We start from the raw sequence: 21,376 nt of genomic DNA, 5'->3' as shown, positions 1-21,376 counted from the left end.
TTTCTACAAATTTTATATTTTTGAAGGTTTCTGAAGTAGTAATTAATTCAACAACTTTTTTTTCGTATGGACCTGTTCCCTTTCCAAGCATTTGAAATGCTTTAATTGATCTTATCGCGAGTTTTTCAGTCTTTATTATGTCTATATTTCTTGCTTGCAGTGCATTTGAAAGAAGAGAAATTTCATTTACAATATCAATCATCAATGCGAAATCAGTTATAAAATATATATTTTCAAGACAGGCAGCCATACCTAAGTACTTTTTATTTGAATAAAAATAGGATAAGCATGTATGTGCTTATCCTATTTTTATTCAAATATGTACTGCTGGTTAAGCACGCCACACAGCTAGGGTTGACCTTAAACTATAGGCAGCCCATCTTGGTCCCAAAACTCTACCAATCTTTATAATTTCAATTCCAAGTTGTTCGGATATTTTGGAAAGTTCAATTTGGTTCATATTGGATTGATGAAAAATAGTATATATCTTATCAATAAATATTTTAAAATGATTTACTTGCTTTATTTCCTTTATCGAACCATCTAAAACAAGATGGAGGCGATGGTTTAAACAGTGCCATATTATTATGTTTGGAAACTCTTTTGTAATCCTAGTGCTCACTCCAGATTTTCTCCCAAGCATAATGCTGGTGCCATCGGAGCAAAATTCTATTAAATTTTTTTCTAGGTAGTTCTTAGTAAGCCCAACATTATTTAAACTTTCCATAACTGAAGAACATATTGTCTCTGCATCTTGTTTTTCCAATTCAACTAGTTTCAACGAAAATTGTTGGTGATGTAACTGAATCCTCAACTTTTAAGAAAAGTATAATAATTGGTTTGCAGGGTATCATTGAAGCTTCATCAATAATCAAATATATTTTCAGATTATTTTCAATAAATTTATTAAATATTTCTTTTTTAATTTCCTTTGCAATGAAATCAACTACTTTCACAAGTTTTATGAGAATATAATCCTATTCCCATATCTAATCCATTTTTAATTTGCACTTCTATGTTATCTTCTATGTCTGAAAAAGGTTTACATCTTTTTGCCAGGCTGTAAACTGCATTAAATACTCTACAAGTAGTACTTAAATATTTTCATTCATCGTATCTATTACTTTGGTTATTGAATCCTGCTCACATTGTCTTAAGTTCTCTTTACAAAGGTTATGAACTTTTGACGAAAAATGTTCTTTCATTTTTTTTCCTTAGAGAAGCTTGTTCCCTGATGCCTCACAATTTGAAAACATTTCCATTCTTTTGACACATGAACACTTTTCTCTTTTATAGTCATATTTTGCACAATACTCGCAACCTAACTTTTTGTTAGAAATTACCAGTCCATCATATTTTTCTTTAAAATTGTTATACTGTTGCACTGTCCAATATTCAGGAAGATTATTTTCAATTTTGGAGTTATCGTTTTTATTTCAATAATTGACGTGCAGCTTTCTTCAAGTTGGAGTGGTTGTCAAACTTTGTTGCCTTTTCATCTTTTAAGGCTACTACAAAAAAATTAAAAAATATTTTATTTTAATATATTATAGAGCAGGAGCAGAGATGTGCTTATATATTTGAATATTTTTACTGGTTCTGTCCATGTGTGATCATATCATAAACTTTTATAAACAAAGCACTGTGCTTATACTATTGATAAACATCAGTCAGAACATACATTTCTTCATTTTATTGATTCTAAACGAAAACTTCTTGCTGAATTAATAAACGGCATAGGCTATGCAGATTAAATACGACAGAATAATGTCTACGACAAACCTGTTTGTCACGGGGAAAGTTGTGATAAAAATGCAATATTTATCACAAGTTTTTCCACAGCTTCCAAAATGGGTGATAAGATAACCCTTGAAATCTATATTTCTATTGGTTGATTGTGTCCTAGTTTCCTATTGGTTTTACCGATCAGAGAACACCAGCGCACTCATAATATCTCGTGGGAATTTTAGGCTTAATACAAAGCTGAAACAAATAACAGCGTGTCACCCCCTCGTTGTTTGGCACTTCTCTCTTTACGTTATATGTTTGTTTACTGAAGTAACAAACACGAGGGAATAAAAATGTAGTATTTCATCAAAGGTATAACGAGTTTTATGAAATGAATAAATAAATATTACAAGCATAGTTCAGTCTGCTTTTTTTCACCTATGGACAGAATGAACATTACTACGGGCGCTTAGAATATGCTGTTATGCAGATGAATGTTAAAAAAGAGTAAGGAATGTAAATTTGTGATTTCCACATTGGGTGGCTGCCAAGGCACCTACCTTAAAGAGAACCCTGATTACAAATGCCATTTTAACAACCGGTTCGCCGAACTCAACAAAAAAAATTAGGTATCGGTTCTGCCGAATCGGTGCGAACTGGCTGAATCCCACCACTGGCTATAACTTATATTATTGACAACATATTTAGACTATTCATACTCAAATACACAGAATCTATTCTCTTGCAAAACTCCCATTGTAATTTGTGACCTATACAAGTGTTAAAAACTTATTCAATATTTGTGCTTAAATTAAATCAAGGTTCAACTGACTAAACCACAGAGGATTGATTCATTGCACTTATGAACAAAGAGTTAGCTGTATAATATACTGACTCTTACTACAGCAAACACCATTATAACATACTAAATAAGTAAAACTTCAGGAAAATTCTGGCCAAAGCTCATACAACATAATGCTATTCTAATTCATGATATCCATCACAACAACTATTTCTGTAATCACTATAAGTTTGTTATAGTGAGTATTTGAGCAAAATAACATGAAAGGGGTTTATTTATCATCAATTGCACTTACCATTTTATTGTGCTAATTTTATTTTTTATGCTTCAAGTAGTGTTAAAAAAAAAATTGCTATATTGAATCTCATTTAGCATAGTATTTTACCTATGGGACTTTGGTCAGTTTGTTATAGTGAGCAAATTTGTTACAGCAGTGTTTGCTAGTGAGAGGTAACAAGATTCTTCACTCCTTACACACAAGTCTACAGTAGTGAATACTGCAGGCTTGTGTGTAAGGATTACACACAAGCAGCAGAAATTCACGGCTCAGGGCTTCCACACATGCACATCAGATACCATGAAGTAAAATTTTTACACATGAAAGCATTACTTTTGCCATGCTCCATAAACTGAGAAAAATTTGAGATGAGATTTTCACATAACAACACAAAGTTTCCATATAAGTTTAAACTTAGTGAGAAATCTGAAGATCAATATCAACTAGTTTAAAACAATCAATAAAAGCAAACTTTATGTGGTTGGAAATCATTTATAGATTATATTGTAACATAAATAATATTTTATGAATTTAGCAGCACATATCAACTTAAAACTGCTCTAAGATCAACTAAATGGTTACAATCAACTAGCTGAGCAAACCTGCCTTAATTCTTTTAATGGACAAATCTATTATTATCATTAGGAAACTTGACTAGTATGTCTGCTGGTTAAAAACTCAAAATCTTGTTCTCATTACCTTCAATTCAGCATTGTTTCCATCAGTGGGAGACAATGCAGATTCTTCTATTTCTTTCTGCTTTTTCTTTTTCCTCTGTTTTTTCTTTTGATCTGTTCCTCCTCCTCCACCACTAAAAAGAGAGGGGAAAAAAATTTAATTGGAGAAACTATCAAGGATGGTGAAAAGCTGTAATTATAAAATACTATTAAGGAGTTATTACATAGCTGAGGAAAAGGAGTTGTTCACAGGGGAAAAAATTTGCCCCACCCCCATAAGCAAGGGCAGACTTGTCAGCTAATAATGATATTACCAAAAATACAGTTTAAACTTAAATTAATGCGGTTTGGGACCTGGGCCTCAATCATTTATACTGGTTCCCTGCCCCCCTGCATGTATCAGGCCTGATTAGAAACATTTTTTACTCGACTATTTGATTTTACTTTTCAACCTAAATAACAAAGACTGTATGCATGCTTATTTTGAATAAGGCTGATTAAATAGTTCATTTTAATGCATTTATTTTTTCTCCATCGAACATAAAACAACAAAAAAAAATGTAAAAGTAGTAGTCTGCTAAATTAAGGATTGAAAATTTAAAAACCACATGCACCGTATTCAAGTTAGGGCAAAACAACATAATACAGCCTATTTGAGATTCTAAAATCTACAGTGAATATATACAGCTTTTCATTTTAAATGCAAAAGCAAAATTATATTAGTTCTACAATCTTACTGTCATGGACACTTATGACTCTTGGCATGCACAGTTTTAACACTAAACCAAAAGAAGATGGCCACCAAAGTACCCATATATATATATATATATATTTACCTTTTATTAGTTCATTTTTAAGAATCCACTAGCAGATGGAAACATTTTAATCTTGCTAATTTTATTCAGTTCTGGTAGGGCAGGAAAATATGCAGTATTAGCAACCTTTTGAGACAGGGGCTATAATCAAATGTGTGCAGGGCAAGAAAATAGCAAAATATGTTCTCCTATTAAGAACAATACATTATTCTAGAACAAACAGCATGTTATAAGCCACTTCAGATCCTGTGATATTATATGAACTGATCCAGCTTTTACTTTAAAAGCCAAAACATAAGCAAATTAGAATATGAGCTCTTTAACCATCTCAATAATACCTCAAGTTTCTGAATAATACTACTACTAATCAAGAAAAACACTGAATTTCAAACAGAGCTGCTATTAAAATTGTATTAATAAAAGTAGAATATACGAGCTCTTCAGCAGTCTTCTACAATTGTGCAGGATAGGATGGGAGTCTTCAGGCATCCATAAGAAAAAGATTGTATAGCAAATATAATTTTTCTTTATGCTTTTGTATTTTCAAGGAAAAGGCTGGATATATTCATAAAAGCTCATGGATCTGAAATGGAATATGCTTTACTATTTATTATTATTATGTGACACCTCCAGGGAGTCCAAAGACTCATCGAGAGAGTATGCCAACAGCATCAAACGATTGATTCCCTTCCAACTACTAACCGTGCTTAAGCTTGCTTAACTTTTTGTTGAGCCATTAGTAGCAGAGGCTCTACCGATCGACCAACCTTTGCCAGCAAAGGTTGGTCGATTTATGCCAGCACAAGATTTTGCTTTAACAGGAAGACATTACATTTTGATAGTATAGACAGGCTTATGGTGATGGTCATTATTATTATACAGGCACCTCCATAGTGTCCAAAGATTCATTGCATGAGACCCAAACTATCCACACAATCTATCATACCTCTCCTTGAACCCATTAACAGATAAAGCACTCACAAATGACTATGACAACCCATTCCATTCATTCACAACTCTCCGAGCAAAAAATCTAGTATTCACACCCATACTAACCACACCTTTATTCAACTTTCAGGGACGATGTCTTGATTCTGGCCCCTCCAGCCAAGTGCTGAAATATTTCTTCTGCATCAATCCTATAAAGCCCTTTAAGGAACTTAATCTTGGTCACTTGCCTCTGAATCTTCCCCACCACTTCCTCATCTCCAAGAAACCCAGGAGACACAGTAATCCAGATGTGGATATATCAAGGCTTTATAAAGAGGAATAACTTCCTTATTTCTACTTGTTAATGTGTTCTTCAATAGCCAAGTAATCCTATGGGCATAACCTTGGCAACCTCAGCAATATGTCCTCTAAACTTTAACTGTCTGTCTACCACCACCCCTAAATCTCAAGCTTCATCTATTTCCTTGGGTACAGTGCCATCATTGTGATAACAGCTTATAATCTATTTATCCCAAAATGCATAACTTTGCATTATTCCACATTAAACTGACACCCATTATCTTTTACCCATACTGACTGCCCATTTAAATCATCCTGCAAGCTCTCCATATTGCCTTTATTAACACCATAGCAAACAACTGAATATCTCCTTTCAAGTTATTTCCTACATCATTTATGTACAAATTAAACAGCAACGGTCCCAGTACCAAACCTTGTGACAAATCACTAGTCACCTGTTTTTGCCTTGATTCTTCCTCTCCGCATACCACTTTTCGATATCTGTCCAGTAGCTGCCCTGTATCCACTTAACCAGTGTCATATCCATCCCCATTTATTCCAATTTGCACAGCAGAGTTCCATGTGGTATTCTGTCAAATGCCTTTGTAAAATACATCAGAATCATCATGTAACCAAATCCTTTTATCCAACTCAGCTGTTACTCTATTATAAAAAGTAAATTACTAAGGCATGACTGATCCTTCACAAAGTCATGTTGAATTTTTATCCACCCATTCTTGAATTCTCCCTTTGACCAATTTTTTTCAGTACTTTTAGCACCATGCCTGAGATATCAATTGGTCTATAATTTGCTACTGCAGTCTTAGAACCTCCCTTATGCAAGGGAATTATTTTGCCCTCTTTCCACTCACTTGGAATTCTACCAGAACGGAGACTTAAATTAGAGTCTAGTCAGGAAGGGGGGGGGGGATTGCTAGTTACCTTGCATAAATTTGCAAAACTCAAGCTGATATCCCATCTAACCCCACAGCTGTATTTACACTGAGATCCTGCAATATCCTAAGAACCTCTAATTCATCCAACTCTGTTCCCACTTTAATGTGTCACATATATTAAAGCAGTAACCTCACTAGGATGATATACCCTTGCAAAGTGGTCACTCAAGTAACTTGACTATTTTATCTGCTTCTGTCACTTGGTGACCATCATCACTCATTAAAGTTAATCTTCTATAGTCATTCTTCCTCTTACTTGCCACATAGTGAAAGAACTCTTTGGGATTTCCTTTGGCCTGTTCGGCTAGATTCTTCTAATAATCTGATTTTGCCTTCCTTGCCATGTTGGTCACTTTTCTTTCTCACGCAAACTCACGAACAGCCTTGTACTGTTCGTGAGTTTGCTTGTCACCTCTCTTTATATATACCCTCTACAGCATTTTCTTCTTCTGCAGCTCATGCTTAATGATATTATTCATCCATCTATCTCCTACCTAATTAACCCTCCTTACCTTAGGTATACAATTTAATATTGCTTCCTCCAGATAACTCTTAACTGTCTCCCATGCACTACTAACATCCTTACCCTGTAGTGTTTTATGGCATGGCACAGGTTTAAGCTTCTTCCTAAGTTGATCATAATCACCTGCCTTGTAGTTCCACAAATACCCCTTCTTGACAGAATATTCTTCATGCTATACAATCTACCAAGTGAAAACTGCATGGTCACTTTCACCAAATTATTTCTTCATATGCTTCACAGTATAAACAATAACAAAAGAAAATAATTGGTTCAACATTAATATTTCACTGTATTTCTAACCAGTATCTTCAGAGCACAAAGGCACCTCCATCTAGGAGCCATATAAAACAAAGTTAATTCAGAGAAGTGAGACTAAATGTGATGTCAGAATGACTGTCTTCCAGTTAATGGCAAATTAATTCAGCCATACTTGTTGGAATTAGGAGAGTATATCACAGCTGATCCCAAAATGGTTATGGAACCTCAAAAATGAATTAATTAAAGACAAATAAACAAGCATGTCAGCAGCTAGGTTTCTGATTATTTTGTAGCAGTGTCCTACAATTGACTTTTTTGGTTTTATGCTGTTTATGGATAAAGCACAGTTATCCAGAGAGGGCATCATAAATTTCCACAATCATTACTTGTAGACAGACAAGAAGCCTCACAGTTCTTTGTCAACATCTGGATCAACAGTGTTGGTGAATAGTTATGATATGTAGTTCTTCCACTGAGACTCAAAGTTTTTTCTAATGTGGACGAGAGTAAACTACTTGACAGGAAAGTATATTCCCGTTTTAATCTTTATTTTACTTAACTGTGAGAAATACAAACAGCAGCGTTGTATGGTATGAAGTTTTTTTTTTATATTACTCCCACTTATGAAAGGTTGTAAATCTATGGTGTTAGTAGGCATGGGCTATGTTGTTTTTTATTTTATATTTTTATATAATCTCGAAACGGCTCACAGACCAAACATGGAACTTTATCAAGCCACTTCAGGTCTCCAATAAGTGGTCCCACACTAAGAGATGAAATTCACTTTCCACCTAAAGACACTCAATATCCATATCCACAGTGAGATTTAAATCCATAGTACATTGGCTGGAAAGTGGATTCATTAACCACTAGACCAATCAGGCCAGCAGCTGAAGCAAACAGATACTATATTCAATGAGATGTGACTATAGCCTCAAAGTTGAAAGGGGATGGGGAACAACGAGATGGCTAGCAGTTTAATTTAGAAAATAAGTTGAGAATGATCATGAGCAATTTAAACTGTAATATACAATGAAAAGAGCATAGGGAAGTACAGTTGATAAATTTCTTGAGCCATTATATGCCATCACCATTCTATTCTAGATTGGAACATTATTTCTGGTCAGCAGCTATGACAATGGAATAATAACCAACTTGCAAAGTACTAATAAACACTAACAGGGCTAATAGTCCAATGCAAACAATAAAAAAGGGATAATAAAACAAAGTAAAAATAAATGAAAGTCAGGGAGAAAAAATGTACTTGATGATTTTAAGATACTAAGTGCTGCCACAAGATTCTGTCTGGAAAAATTCAACTGTTTGCTGATGATGCAAAACTGGAGAGAGTAAGAGCAGAGAGTGTTGATGTGATCACTTGAAAATCAGCTGGTTCACCAGAACCAAGTGAGTCTCAGAACAGGGAAGATTCCACAGGAGTGGAAAGAATATATGGTAATTCCAATGCTCAAGGGTGGTGTAAGACTAATGTATTCAACTATTGATCTATCAGTGTCAATAAAGTGGTGGTGGTGGTGGAAAATTTGGTCAGGGATCGCATACAGAAATGGGTTGCCCGAGAAACTATACTTTGCAATGAACCACATGTGTTTACTAAGGAAAGGTCATGTTTGAGTGACTTGCTCACATTCTCTAATAATGTTACCATTGGGTTACACAAAGGGAATGGATACATCATCATACTTTGGGATTTTGCTAAGACTTTCGACAGGATACATATGGAAGAATGTCACATAAAGTGGAGAATACAAGATTGGATTATAAAATATTGCCATGGATAAGAGGAGCTGACTGACAGATATCAGAAAGTGATGTATATAGGGGAAGTGATTCTGCATTAATGACACTGGGAAGGATTTGACAGGAGACATACAGCTATTTGCTGATGATGTAAAGATAAGTACAGTAATCAAGAGTGCAGCTGATATGTATTGTGGGCATGTGAAAATAGCTGTCAGTTCAATGTTAGTAAATGCAAAGTCATGCACTTTGGTGAGATGAGATATCCAATGTCATATTATATTAGTGGGATTATACTAGAAGAAACTAATTATGCTAGGGATAATTCCTAAGGATTTCTTGGAGTTTTAGTGGATAGGAAGTGGTAGTTCAAGGGACAAATAGCAAAGATTGCAAATAGATCTAAGAGGATAATTGGAATGCTGAAAGAAACCTTGACATGTAAATATAGAGAAGTCATTCTGCCTCTTTATGAGGCCTTGATATGCCTCACTTGGACTACTGTGTGCAGGTCTGGTTTCTATGGTGATTCTGATACAGTGCAAAGGAAAGTGTTTAAAATGATATCTGGATTATTAAGAGGACAGACTGAGAATTTATAGACTGCAGACACTAGCAAACAGGAGGGGGGGGGGGTGACATGATTAAGACTTACAAACTTCTGAAAAGATCAGAAGAGATATCAGTAGATGAAATTTTTCATTTCATGGAGAGAGAGGAAAGGATGAGAGGACATCCTTCGAAGTTTGAGAATGAATGCTGTCAAGAAAGAGTGAGAACCGGAGCTTTCTCTTGTAGAGCTATGTGTAATTGGAATGGACCATCATTGGATGTTATATGGGCGTAAATAGTGTGAATGAATTCAAGAACAGGTATGATAGGTGGTGAAGGTGGTATGTGGCCTTCCTCAATGAATCACTGACTCCCTGGTGGTCTCTCTTAATAATAATAATGCCATTCTGTATAGCAGAATGGCATTATTATTACCACTTGTATTTGATGAAACGCTAAGCACACACTATCACCGAAGCAGGCTGTATCGCATCGTATTGACTTTGCTTGTGACCGCATGTTTCCTAGAATAGATACCTCCGTACTTCACTCAGGCTCGGAGGTATCGACAACCATGAATGGCTGAGTCAAGGTCAGCGTGCACTGGCCTTAATAGCACAATCCACATGCAAAATGAGGATCACCTGATTTTCAAAAATGTTTGAACTTGTCGCAGCATTTAAAACCATTCCAGGCTCATTAATTTTGATAATTTTTTATGGAACACTTATTTACTTTCCGCAGAACACAATTTGGAAAACCCTACTGTATAGATAGAATGGAAGGATCTACAGCATCTAGTAACTGCATAGACGTTTTGAAATATCCGAAGTCACAGAGAATTTTTTTTAGTATTTTAAGAAAGCAATGATATTAGAATAAGATGTAGTGTGTGCACTACATACTTGTTGCCAAGACAAAATGAATGGTTATAGAGTAGTGAGAGTGGAAAGAGTGTGTGAAGGAATTGTTTCATGAGCTAGAAATGCAAAAATTGTTGGAAAGAAAAATTAGGTAATGGAAGTTAATGCTGAGAGCAGTGAAATTGAGAGCGTTGTAGAGAATTCGGTTAAAAGAGTAAACAATAATGAAAGAATTATGAAAAAGTATAAATGAGGTGGTCAAAAGTGGTGGTAAGGTAACATACTCAACGGTATATCGATTTTGCTAGGTAACAGGGAAGAAAGTGCTACCAACCAGGAAGACAAAGTGATGAGCAGCAAGAAATTAATTCAGGATACAAAAACAGAGTCAGTGAAGATAATGCAAGAGATGAAGTGATTAACTCTACAAAAAAATTGTGAATAAAATGAGAAGAATAACAGATATGTATAGAAGAGAGAGGAAGGCTAGATGAAAAGATGGCGACATAAAAGAGCTGTTGAATGATTCGAGAGTTGCCACTATGTATAAGGATTCAATTATTGGATGTGTGATTAATTAGAAGGTGCATAAGGTTTACTTTCCTGGAGCAGAATGAGCACAGTGACGGAAGCACCGGATATGAGGAGTAAGCAATCAAATCATATTTGGTTGTTACCAACCAAATTTTGTGTGACAGGAAAGTTAGTATTTGTTGCCTTAGTGAAAGAAAACAGTATGAAAGGAAAAATATCGTTAACCCTAGTATAACGCAGATGTTAGGTTCCACAAAAATGCTGCATTATATAAATAATGCTGCATTATATAAATATCATCTGGGTCCTGCATTATGTATTATAAATAATGTCATCTGGGTCCTGCATTATGCAAGACCCAGATGACATAGAAAAAGAATGGTTAGGTTCCGAAATCATTTTTTTTTAAGATTATATAAACAATGACATATCTAACAAAAATATTTTATTTAATTCAGGTGATTCAAGTAAGTTAAGAAAAAACATAAACTATGAAACAAATACATAGTTCAAAATTATAAAAAATTATAAATTATACATAAATTTCATTGCACATGATACATAAATGTTTTAGGCAAAATAAAATAGTATATATTTTAATTGTCATCACTCTCTTCAAAACTAACATTTTGTTGATGTTCTTTATTTACGAGTGGCCAGACATCATCACTTGAAATCCTTGGAAATCATTAGTATAATTCTCGTTGCATACTTTGGCTGGTTTAGTTATCAAGGAGTCAGTAATAAGACCTTCCTTACCACTATGCTGCAATTTTTTACTAAGTTCATAATACGAAACAAATATCCAATTGTCTCGTGAATTTTCCGGAGCGCTCATTGAGAGATCATTATCCATAAAATAACTTTCTTGCCAAGTCCATTCCTTCTGCTAATTTCTTTAAGCTGAATTCTTTAATAGATTCATCACAATCAGAATCTTCAGCAGAATTTTCCCCACCATTTGGTTCGACATCATCTATTAATTGTACCAGTTTCTCTTCATTTAAATCTGTTTCCCATCAATTAATTCCTATTGAAGAGATTGGAGCACTTATGAAGAAGTTCGCAAAGGTTGTGCTGATCAAAACTGAATGTATCTTCAGTCTTGTTCAATTGTTACCTTGGCAGTTTACAATGGGTGGGTTTATAGGGATAACAAACACGATATATATCGCAAAAGTGCTCTAAGTGGCCATTACTATAAAAATATTTTTTACATAAAAAAAAGCATTACATATTGTATGTAACTCACCAAAAAATAAAGTGCTCAGCTTGATTAACACACTTATGATTTTTAATGTACTTTCCTGGCAGAAAACATAGACAATTTTCAACAATAAATACTTTATATGGTAAACAATTGACGTACATGCATGCTAAAGGGTATTTCCCCTAATATAAATTTGCTACTTATAGCTACATGCGTGATATGGGTATACGCAAATTTAATGAAGATAAAATTTGAATTTTAAGTCGCACATTGAAAAATATATGAAAAGATAAAGGGTTATTAGTTTCTAGACCGTCTTATATCGAATATCGAAACCACGTTGTATAAGTACCGGGTTCAACAAGGGTTACTACAATTTGTAGGAGAAGCGTTATATCGAAATCACATTGTATAAGTACCACATAAATACCTGTAGTGTATTGCCCAGGTATGATAGTGATGATTTGAGACTGCAGGCAAAGATTATGAATGGAATGCTAGTGGAGTTGTGTGGAAAAAGGAATTCATTTTGTGAACAAATAAGGTGAATTTGAGTGACAGATGGAACTGTATAACAGAGATGAGCTACATTTAAATGGATTTCATGTGGCTGGAAAAATCATTGTTGAATGAGAGAATAACGAATGAAGTGAACGAAAGATTTGAGGGAGCAAGAGGTGATAAAGATGATGTACAAAAGCAGGAGAGATTGGGAATGGAGAGAAGAGTGGCATGAGTGAAAAGAGAGAGAGAGAGAGGAAGAGAGAGAAATAACACAACAGATAGGAAATGGGGGGGGACAGGAAGATGGTGTGCGAAAAGAGTAGATGATGGATACAGAAGCAGATGTGTTAGTGCACAAGAAAGGATTGAGATGACCAGGGATGTGGGAACAACAATTAGTAATAATAGAGGAATCGCTGGGGAGAGAAGGGAGATATACAGGAGTCATATCTGAGAAGTGGAATCAGTGACACTTGTTATAGAAGCAGAAATAAGACAGTGTACATTTACAAATGCCATAAGTATTCGAAATAAAGGGAATGAAACTGTAACACTGATAGTTTATTTGCCCAAAGCTATCAAAATAAGTTACAAATGATTGGATGATAACATTCCAACAGGAATAGGGATGAATGAATATGATGTTTTTCCTGAAGATAGGATAGAAAGGGGAGTAGAAGTGCTGTTGAGGATGGCAAAGAAATCATGCCAATCTAGGGTAGAGATACAAGGAGCAAACAGCATCAGTGGTTTTGAAGCAGTATGGTGTGATGTGCTATAAATCTGGTCATGTGAAGGACAACAAGAAATAAATGTATATGTAAATTGTTTGGGCTAATAAGAGGGTGATCTTTATAGGGTAATTTTAATTAAGGTAACATAAATTGGAATGAAGAGACATTTGAGGAAAAAGAAAATAAATTTGAGTTTTTGAGGGAGGGCAACAGTGGGTACACAGGGATCATAGGTCTTGGAACTGATTATCTTGTCAGAAGATTCTATTGTAAATGAGGTGTCAAATCTACTCCCAGTTGGAGAAAGTGACCATGAAGTGATTACTTGAATTGTGGTGGTGGTCAACCATATGAGGACTGTGAGAAAGGATATATGTGGAACTATAAGGCTGATGATTTTGATAAACTCAGGAAATGGCCTGTAGCTATATCTAAGAAACTGGATGGAAAAGATCCCCATGTCCATAATCAATGTTACTTATGATGTGTTCAGGAATCATCTAGCAGAGGCAATGTTTGGATGCATTCCCAAGATCAGAAAGTCAAATAAGGTAGGTGCAAAATTGATGAATGAAGAGAAAGAAGGGGTAAAGAATGCAATTTGAAAGAAAAAGACACTATGAAGGCAGAACAAAATGAGTGGTAATAGTCAGCTGCATGAGTGCAAGAAAGGTGACTCACTTGCTAAAGATAGAAAAGTGCAATATGAGCAGCAATCAGCTAATGATAGCAAAAGTTGAAAAAAATGGTAGAATGATAACCACTAAGGAGGATATAGTAGAGATGTGAAAATGAGCAATTCACAAAGGTATTTCACCCTCATGAAAGTAATATCATACAGAACTTGAGAGCAGTGGAGAGAATGGAGCCAACGTGAGTGAGCAGGAGGTATATAAGAGAGTAAACGAATTCACGATACACATGGTGAAATGAGAGAATGTTCCAGGGAGTTAACAAGACCATTAACATATCCTCTTTAACATGAGTTTTAGTGTGTCCTGAGTTCCAAAGGATTAGAAAGAGGACAATATTTTTCTGCTTCATAAAAAAAAGTGACAAGACTAAGGCTTCAATTGCCAATCTCTTTGTCTGGAGTTGTGGTCAAAGTACTAGAGGGGCTAGTGAGGACCAGATTCAGAACTGAATTAAAAACAGCTGCATTCTCTTTGATAGATAGCACAGGTTTGCTGAAGGAAGACTGTCTTAGAATTCTACATACTTATTATAACATGGTGACAAATGCAATGGATAGTAGATTAGTCCAATAAATTGGAGACTGGCTATCAGATAGGTATTAACAAGTTGTGTATAAGGGTGTGATATCCCAGAATTAGAAAAGTCACTAATGGTGTGACCCAAAGGTCTGTTTTGAGACCATTACTGTTTAATGTGTACATAAATGATACTGGAAAGAGTGAATGGTGATGTTATCAACATTAAGCAAAATGCACTCCTGACTAGGAATGGTGTCCTCTGTGGATGCTAATAGGATGAACAGGTTGTAACTAGGAATGCTTAAGAGTTACTGTTACCTATATGGGAAGTTTAACATTTCATATTTATTTAAATTGGGTTGGTTTGTAAGGGAAACTGCACATTCTGAAGAAAACCGCTTGCCTTTGAACTTGCTGTCATGAGCATACTGGTTTATCTCATTTGATTTTATGTGTAGTGTAGCATTCAAGGTATAGCCTATTAGACCAGATTGTACTATAGTCATGATTACTGATGGATTTTGCTTTTTTTTTGTGTTCTTCCAGTTGGATATTGGCAGTCTGTCAATAGTAGACCATCTTGCAAGAATAAGAAACCTTATACACACTAGGAACTGAGAGAGAAAGAAGTTTGTCCTTAGGGGAAGGGGGGGGGGGGCAGCCATTCTCAATTGGGGATTGAAAGCAGTGCAGTGCAAAGATTCTATTTTTTAAAATATGGCTATTTTTCTGATGTACCACAAACATAATGATGATCATATTACTATAATCTATATCTAGAAAAGGTTAAGAGCATGCTGCTTTTCCAAACTTGGAAAATAAATAAATTACCATGTTTCCCAAGTTTGGGAAACATGGTAATTTAGTAAAAATTGGCAAGAGCAGGAATAACCAAAAGAACCAAAATAATTTAAATAAATACAAATCGTTAAACTTCCCAAAATATTGGATAACAGTAATCCTTAAGCATTCCTAGTTACAACCTGGTCGTCTTACTAGCATCCACAGTTAGGGCACCTTCCCTAACTAGGAGCACATTTTATTTTATGTTACTCATGTATTCATTATAATTTACCGTCTGAACATGTCTCTGTGACAGTGATGAAAGCATGAAACTGTTGTTTAATACATTCCTTGGACCGTTTTCATTTCATTAAATGTCCATTGTGAGTTCCTACCAGCATCTATGCTTCAACACATGATCCCCCAATCACTAACCAAGTCTTGTGATCAGAAATCATTAATTAAGCAAATTTATAACTTCACTGTTTATTTAAAAATTACATATACAGATTTTATTACAAAAAATTGTGCAACTTCATAAAATTTAGGTTGAAATTAATTGCATCACCACATTTTTTTTTTTTTTTTTTACTGTGCAGAACAGCACAGTAAGTTTGAAATCTCTGTCAAGAATTGGCATTAAACCTTCTCTTACAAAGAATTTTATAACCACACGATACTCAATTTTAGCCATTTCAAGGGATAAATACAACACTTTTGCTTCAGACAGCTGTATAAAACAAATACTTGATAGAATGACTTGAAATTTCACATGGATGCTTGCTGGCAATATGCCACAATAACCAAGAGTTAGGCATTCTGAAGTTGAGGAAGCACGGTTTATTTACTAAATCATCATCATCATCTTCCTTATACCCTCTTTTACCTTGTGGTGTCGAGGGTCCATTGATCATCGGACCTCACTCCGTTTACAGGATAAGGTGGTCAGCCTTATGCCCCGGTGTATCCTATGGCCTGTAGTGTTGAGTTCTCAAGGCCCGTTTGCCTGCTTTGCGGGATGAAAAACCCTGCTGTCCACACCCAAGACTGGCTAACTTGGCTATGGCTGAGGAAGATCCTTCAGCTCCTCACGTCACCGAAGGGAATCGAACCTAGGACACTCCTTCCCCAGGCATATGGTTGCAAAGCGCATAGGCACTAGGCTAACCGTGCGGTTTTATTTACTAAATATTGATAATATTTTATCTGTAAATAGGAAAATATGTAAATGTAAACAAAATGAAAAGCAATAGCAAAAACAGTATTATACCCTAACTCAGTGTTTCCTAACTTTGGGCATATGCCCCACAGGGTGGCAATTTGAATCTTTTGGGGGACACTTAGAAAATGTCACATTCATCACTGATATAGTAAAAAAAATCACCACTGTCAGCGATAAATTATCAATGTCGCAAACCAAGGGAATAAAGGTGGCAACAATAGTACTGCAGTCAGTGCCAATTTAACTTTGTGCAGTTTTTCTTGTAGAAACAATGAGACAAGTCTGTTTAATTTTTTTATGTACTGTAAATGTTTTTTATGATAGTAGGAATTTTTTTATGTAACATTTTTACATAGTTAGTTTTCTAGTTATCCAAAAGTTGTGCTAATATCAATTTAAATAAAATGAACACTTTGCCACAATTGTATTAGGTTCATTTGACAACTGAAAACAAACTCTCATATTTCATTGTTTCTTTTTATCTGCTTGTGATGGTAGAATTTTAAAATTTTACCTTTATTATTTTAACTTTTTATTATATGTGTTATTATGTGTGTTTGTAGTGGTATAAATACATGTTATACACCACTAATTTCCTTGCATAATCCACACATGCATACAGTATACTTTATAAACCTATTTTTTTCCTTTCAGTTGCTAACCCCATGCATAAAATGAATAATGCAAGAAAAAACAAGTTCGTCAGTATTCAGATGAGGTATTTGAAGTGCAGTTTCATACCTGTGGCTCAGGATGAATGGTCACCATTCTGTCTGTTGTGCAAACACTGTTTGATCAACAAATCGATGAAAAAAGGTCATCTCGAAGCACATTTGAAGGTGAAACATAGCGCTTATGTGAACTATGATTTGAACCAATTTGTAAGTCTCTAAAAAACAAGTGTGAGAAAAGATCAACAATAGATTCATTATTCTCTGTATGAACTGATACCCAAAATCGTACTCTTGAAGCTAGCTATGAAATTTCTCTGCTCATAGCTAAATCAGGAAAAAAATCATACTCTAGAGCAGGGATTCTCAACCTATGGCACGCATACCACTGGTGGTACGTGAGCCACTACCTTACTGGTACATCTAATATCTTGAATTAAATATAGTGGTACGCCACTAGAAAAAGTTGAGAACCCCTGCTCTAGAGGATGATTTAATTAAGTCAGCAATATCAACTTTTCTCAAAACAGTTCTGGAGAAAAATGACAAGGATATCAAAGAAATGCTACTGAGCAATAACACTATTAGCAAAAGAATAGATGAGATGGCTAAAGATGTGGAAACACAACTTGTTGAAAAGTTGAGATCAAGGAAATTCTCAATAAAGATGGATGAATCAACTGTAAGAGACAGTGAGGCTGTATTGATCGCCTATGTAAGATAAATTCACAATAGTGAATTTATTGAAGAGATGTTGTTCTGTGAAGCATTGAAAACCATCACTGCTGCCATTTGTACATACATTAACTCAAAAATTATTTAGAAGAAGCTCAAATATCAATGGAAAATATTCCACCTTGTGCTACTGATGGTGCTCCTGTTATGATGGGCAAGAAACGTGGCTGTTTAAAATTAATGAAGGATGACAATCCTGAAATATTGCTTGTGCATTGTGTTATTCACAGAGAAAATTTAGTTTCCAAAAAACTTCCACCTGTTCTAAATGAGATACTGAATTCAGTTATAAAATGCATCAACATTATCAAAGCTAATGCCAAATGTGTCTCTTCAAACATTTTGTGAGGATAAAACTACTGACAATGTAAGACAATTGCTTCACACTGAGGTGAGATGGCTGTCACAGAGGAATTAGCTAAGAAGATGGAACTACATGTCTACTTGTCTTATTCATTTGATATTCTTAGTGAGTTTTCAAATGACAAACCTTAAATGAAACTCCTACAAACAGTTGATGGTCAAGTATTTGTGAGTTATTTAACAGTTATCTTTGAAAAAGCTGAATATGTTAAATAAGCAACTGCAAGGAGCAAATAACACCTTTGTTGATGCAAAGCTGAGATATTTAGCTTCATAGCATTTCTGCATGTCAAAAGAATGTTTCAGCCAAAAAATGTGACCAATTTTATTGGCTAAATGAGTACGAGGTAACTGATACTGCTGTACTTGTTATTGCAGATCACCTGAGCAAAATGGCCTGTGATTTAAATGACAGATTTTCTGATTTAAAAGAAATTGAATTTCTGTCTTGGATAACTCAGCCAATGCTAGTGGAAATAACTGTTGTGGCCATGCAGTATCAAGAACTCTCAGAAATGCAATGATGCGCATCTATCAGAACTTTATTCAACATAATAGCATAGCTTTGATTTGATGAGACAGAAACGAAATACCCAAATTCAACTAGTTTTGCAAGAAATTTACCATTGCCCTTCCCGTCACCATATTTAGTTGAATGTGGCTTTAGTGCTGTAAATGACTTGTTACTGGAAAAAAAAAAAGAAATCGTCTAGATATCACAAACTGTGGGGATTTGAGATTGAAACTGACTAAATTAGTACTTAAAATAAAAACCCTTTGCAGCAGACATCAAGCTCAAGGATCACATTAACTGGAATTTTATTTTCTCAAATTGAGTTTGATTTTGTTTTATAATATACAAAGTGTAATATGAAATTAATATTCATTTAAGAAGGTCAAATTAAAAAGTTTTACCTGTGTTCTTTTTTATTTGAAGTACCTATTTATATTATACCATTTCAGAACTTGGTTGACTATTATGACAGGGGGGGGGGGGCATCAAAATCCTGGAGGCATTGATCCAAAAAAAAAAAAAGGGAGGTTGGGAACCAGTGCCCTAACTAGTTGTACTTAATGATGGTTTTTCTCTTGAGTGCATAACAACAAAATCTGAAAGTACAGTGCTTTCTGAGGGCAGCTTGATATTGACTGAAGTCATTAGAAAAGCCAGTAGCATACTTATGGATTGAATGAGAATGATGAATGTTCAATTGTGATTGTATAAATTATGACAGTTTAACATGTATCTAAGATTAAAACAAAATATGTTTTCATCAATGATCCTGATAAGTTGGTCAAAAACATATTGTATAGAAATACAGCATATATTAGAATTTACAAAAGCACAGCAACAATTCACTGAATATTAAAGTGAGAAATATGCATTTGTACAACTACCACAAATTAAGTCCACAATATATCAATCCACAAGGGGCTCGGTATTCGGATAAAAAATTACAAGCTTTTTAAATAATATTCCAAAATTGGAATATTTATTTACAGATCTCTCTCTCTTCCTTGTAATGAAAACTGAAATACAATCATAGAAAAATATATTACAATGGTAATCAAGCATCCATAAGGAGGACCCTCAAACTGAAGTTGTTACCAAACTTGCTTCTACTCTATTTATGTACTTGATATGAACGTAAAGTAGTTCGGACCTGGTTCTTTAAGCCAAACTTTAAGCAAGTGCAAATTATATGTACCTCGGCTGGGTGTGTCACAGTTGAAAGCAAAAAATAAACGATTCGAGAAAGATTTTATATATTAATTTATTTTCACTGCTAATATTATGTCCAATAAAGTCCGCACGTGTAGATTCATATAACTTCATACGCAAACAGGGAAAAATTGAATTATACTATTTTTACATCCTCAACTGCGAAACGAGATTATTCACATACATACATAATTGTTTATAGCCAATATGTGCAACAAATGTTAATAAAGACTACCAAGAACTTCTAAAACATAAATGCTTTTTTTCTCTGTTATTTAAGGAGTGGCGCCTTATTTAAGGATACTGGGGAAATTACTATTTTTATTTTGTATATTAGGCTTATGATCTTATTTCCTTCTTAACAGCACGAATTGTGAAACTTACATTTTAGACCCAGATTCCGTATCATGATCTTGAATTTCACATTTATGTGACTGGTCTGTTTGTTCTTCAGCATTATTTAGGTCATTATTAACAACTGTTTCTTCTGCATTTCCATTTTCCTGATCACCCCCAGAATCATATACAATCTCGTTTTCCGCCATACTTAACTCCTAATAACTGGAAAACACGAGCAAAATTGCTGTTGGATTACCTCCTTCATTTCAACGATAATGCTGCCATCTTTTGTACAACACAAACAGTACCAATGATGTTAACATCATATTCGAAGATAGTTAACGCTTACATCAAGTAGGAAACAAAAGCCATTAATGTTACGCTATAAGTTTTCACTTCATTCTCAATGCAAAAATAAACAAATAAATAATAAATGAAGTTAACCAATTAAGCGTCTTGAATAGTAATTATACTCTAAAAATATTTTAAGTCGAGAATTCTAAAGTTTTTTTTTTTTTTTTTAGAATTCTAAAGTCTCTTGTGGATTTTAAAGTCAGTTTTTAAAGTGTTTTATGGATTTCTTAAAATATGTGAGGTTGGAAAAATATTTTAACGAAGCTAGTTGAACTCTTCACGGTTCCATGAAAACACGCAAAAAAAAAAAAAAGTAAATCCACAAGATGGTTTTTAAAGTTATGCTTGTGCAACAAATGGCGAACACTTATAATAATGTCTAGGTTCCAGCTATACTTTCAATTCTATTTAACCTTCCCCCCCCCCACTTCCTCCAAAAAAAAAAAAAAATCACGTTACAATTTGATTGCAAAGTTTGCAATCAATACTTTGATCTGATCTGATTTCCCCTTTCAGTCGTTTCCGACCGTAGGTGACTTTCTAGGCAT

At 34.6% G+C, this 21,376-nt stretch overlaps 1 protein-coding gene across 1 annotated transcript in view; it reads right to left on the bottom strand.

The window, feature by feature from the left end:
- The window catches only part of Nmt (N-myristoyl transferase), a 182,924-nt gene extending 162,244 nt beyond the window's left edge, over positions 1-20,680 (bottom strand). Inside the window, exons 1-2 of the mRNA XM_090393987.1 lie at positions 20,520-20,680; positions 3,507-3,618 (exon numbers count right to left, since the gene is read on the bottom strand). Of these exons, the coding sequence (XP_090250113.1) occupies positions 3,507-3,618; positions 20,520-20,680 (273 nt within the window). The remainder of the gene's footprint in view (positions 1-3,506; positions 3,619-20,519) is intronic.
- Positions 20,681-21,376: the final 696 nt, after the last annotated feature.

Source organism: Typopeltis vanoorti, chromosome 6 (genome assembly GCF_054136105.1).
Source record: "Typopeltis vanoorti isolate ZY-2024b chromosome 6, IOZ_Tvanoo_1.0, whole genome shotgun sequence".
Lineage (NCBI taxonomy): Eukaryota > Metazoa > Arthropoda > Arachnida > Uropygi > Thelyphonidae > Typopeltis > Typopeltis vanoorti.
The sequence above is the reverse complement of the archived record's forward strand: the minus strand, read 5'-3'. Positions and strand labels throughout refer to the sequence as shown.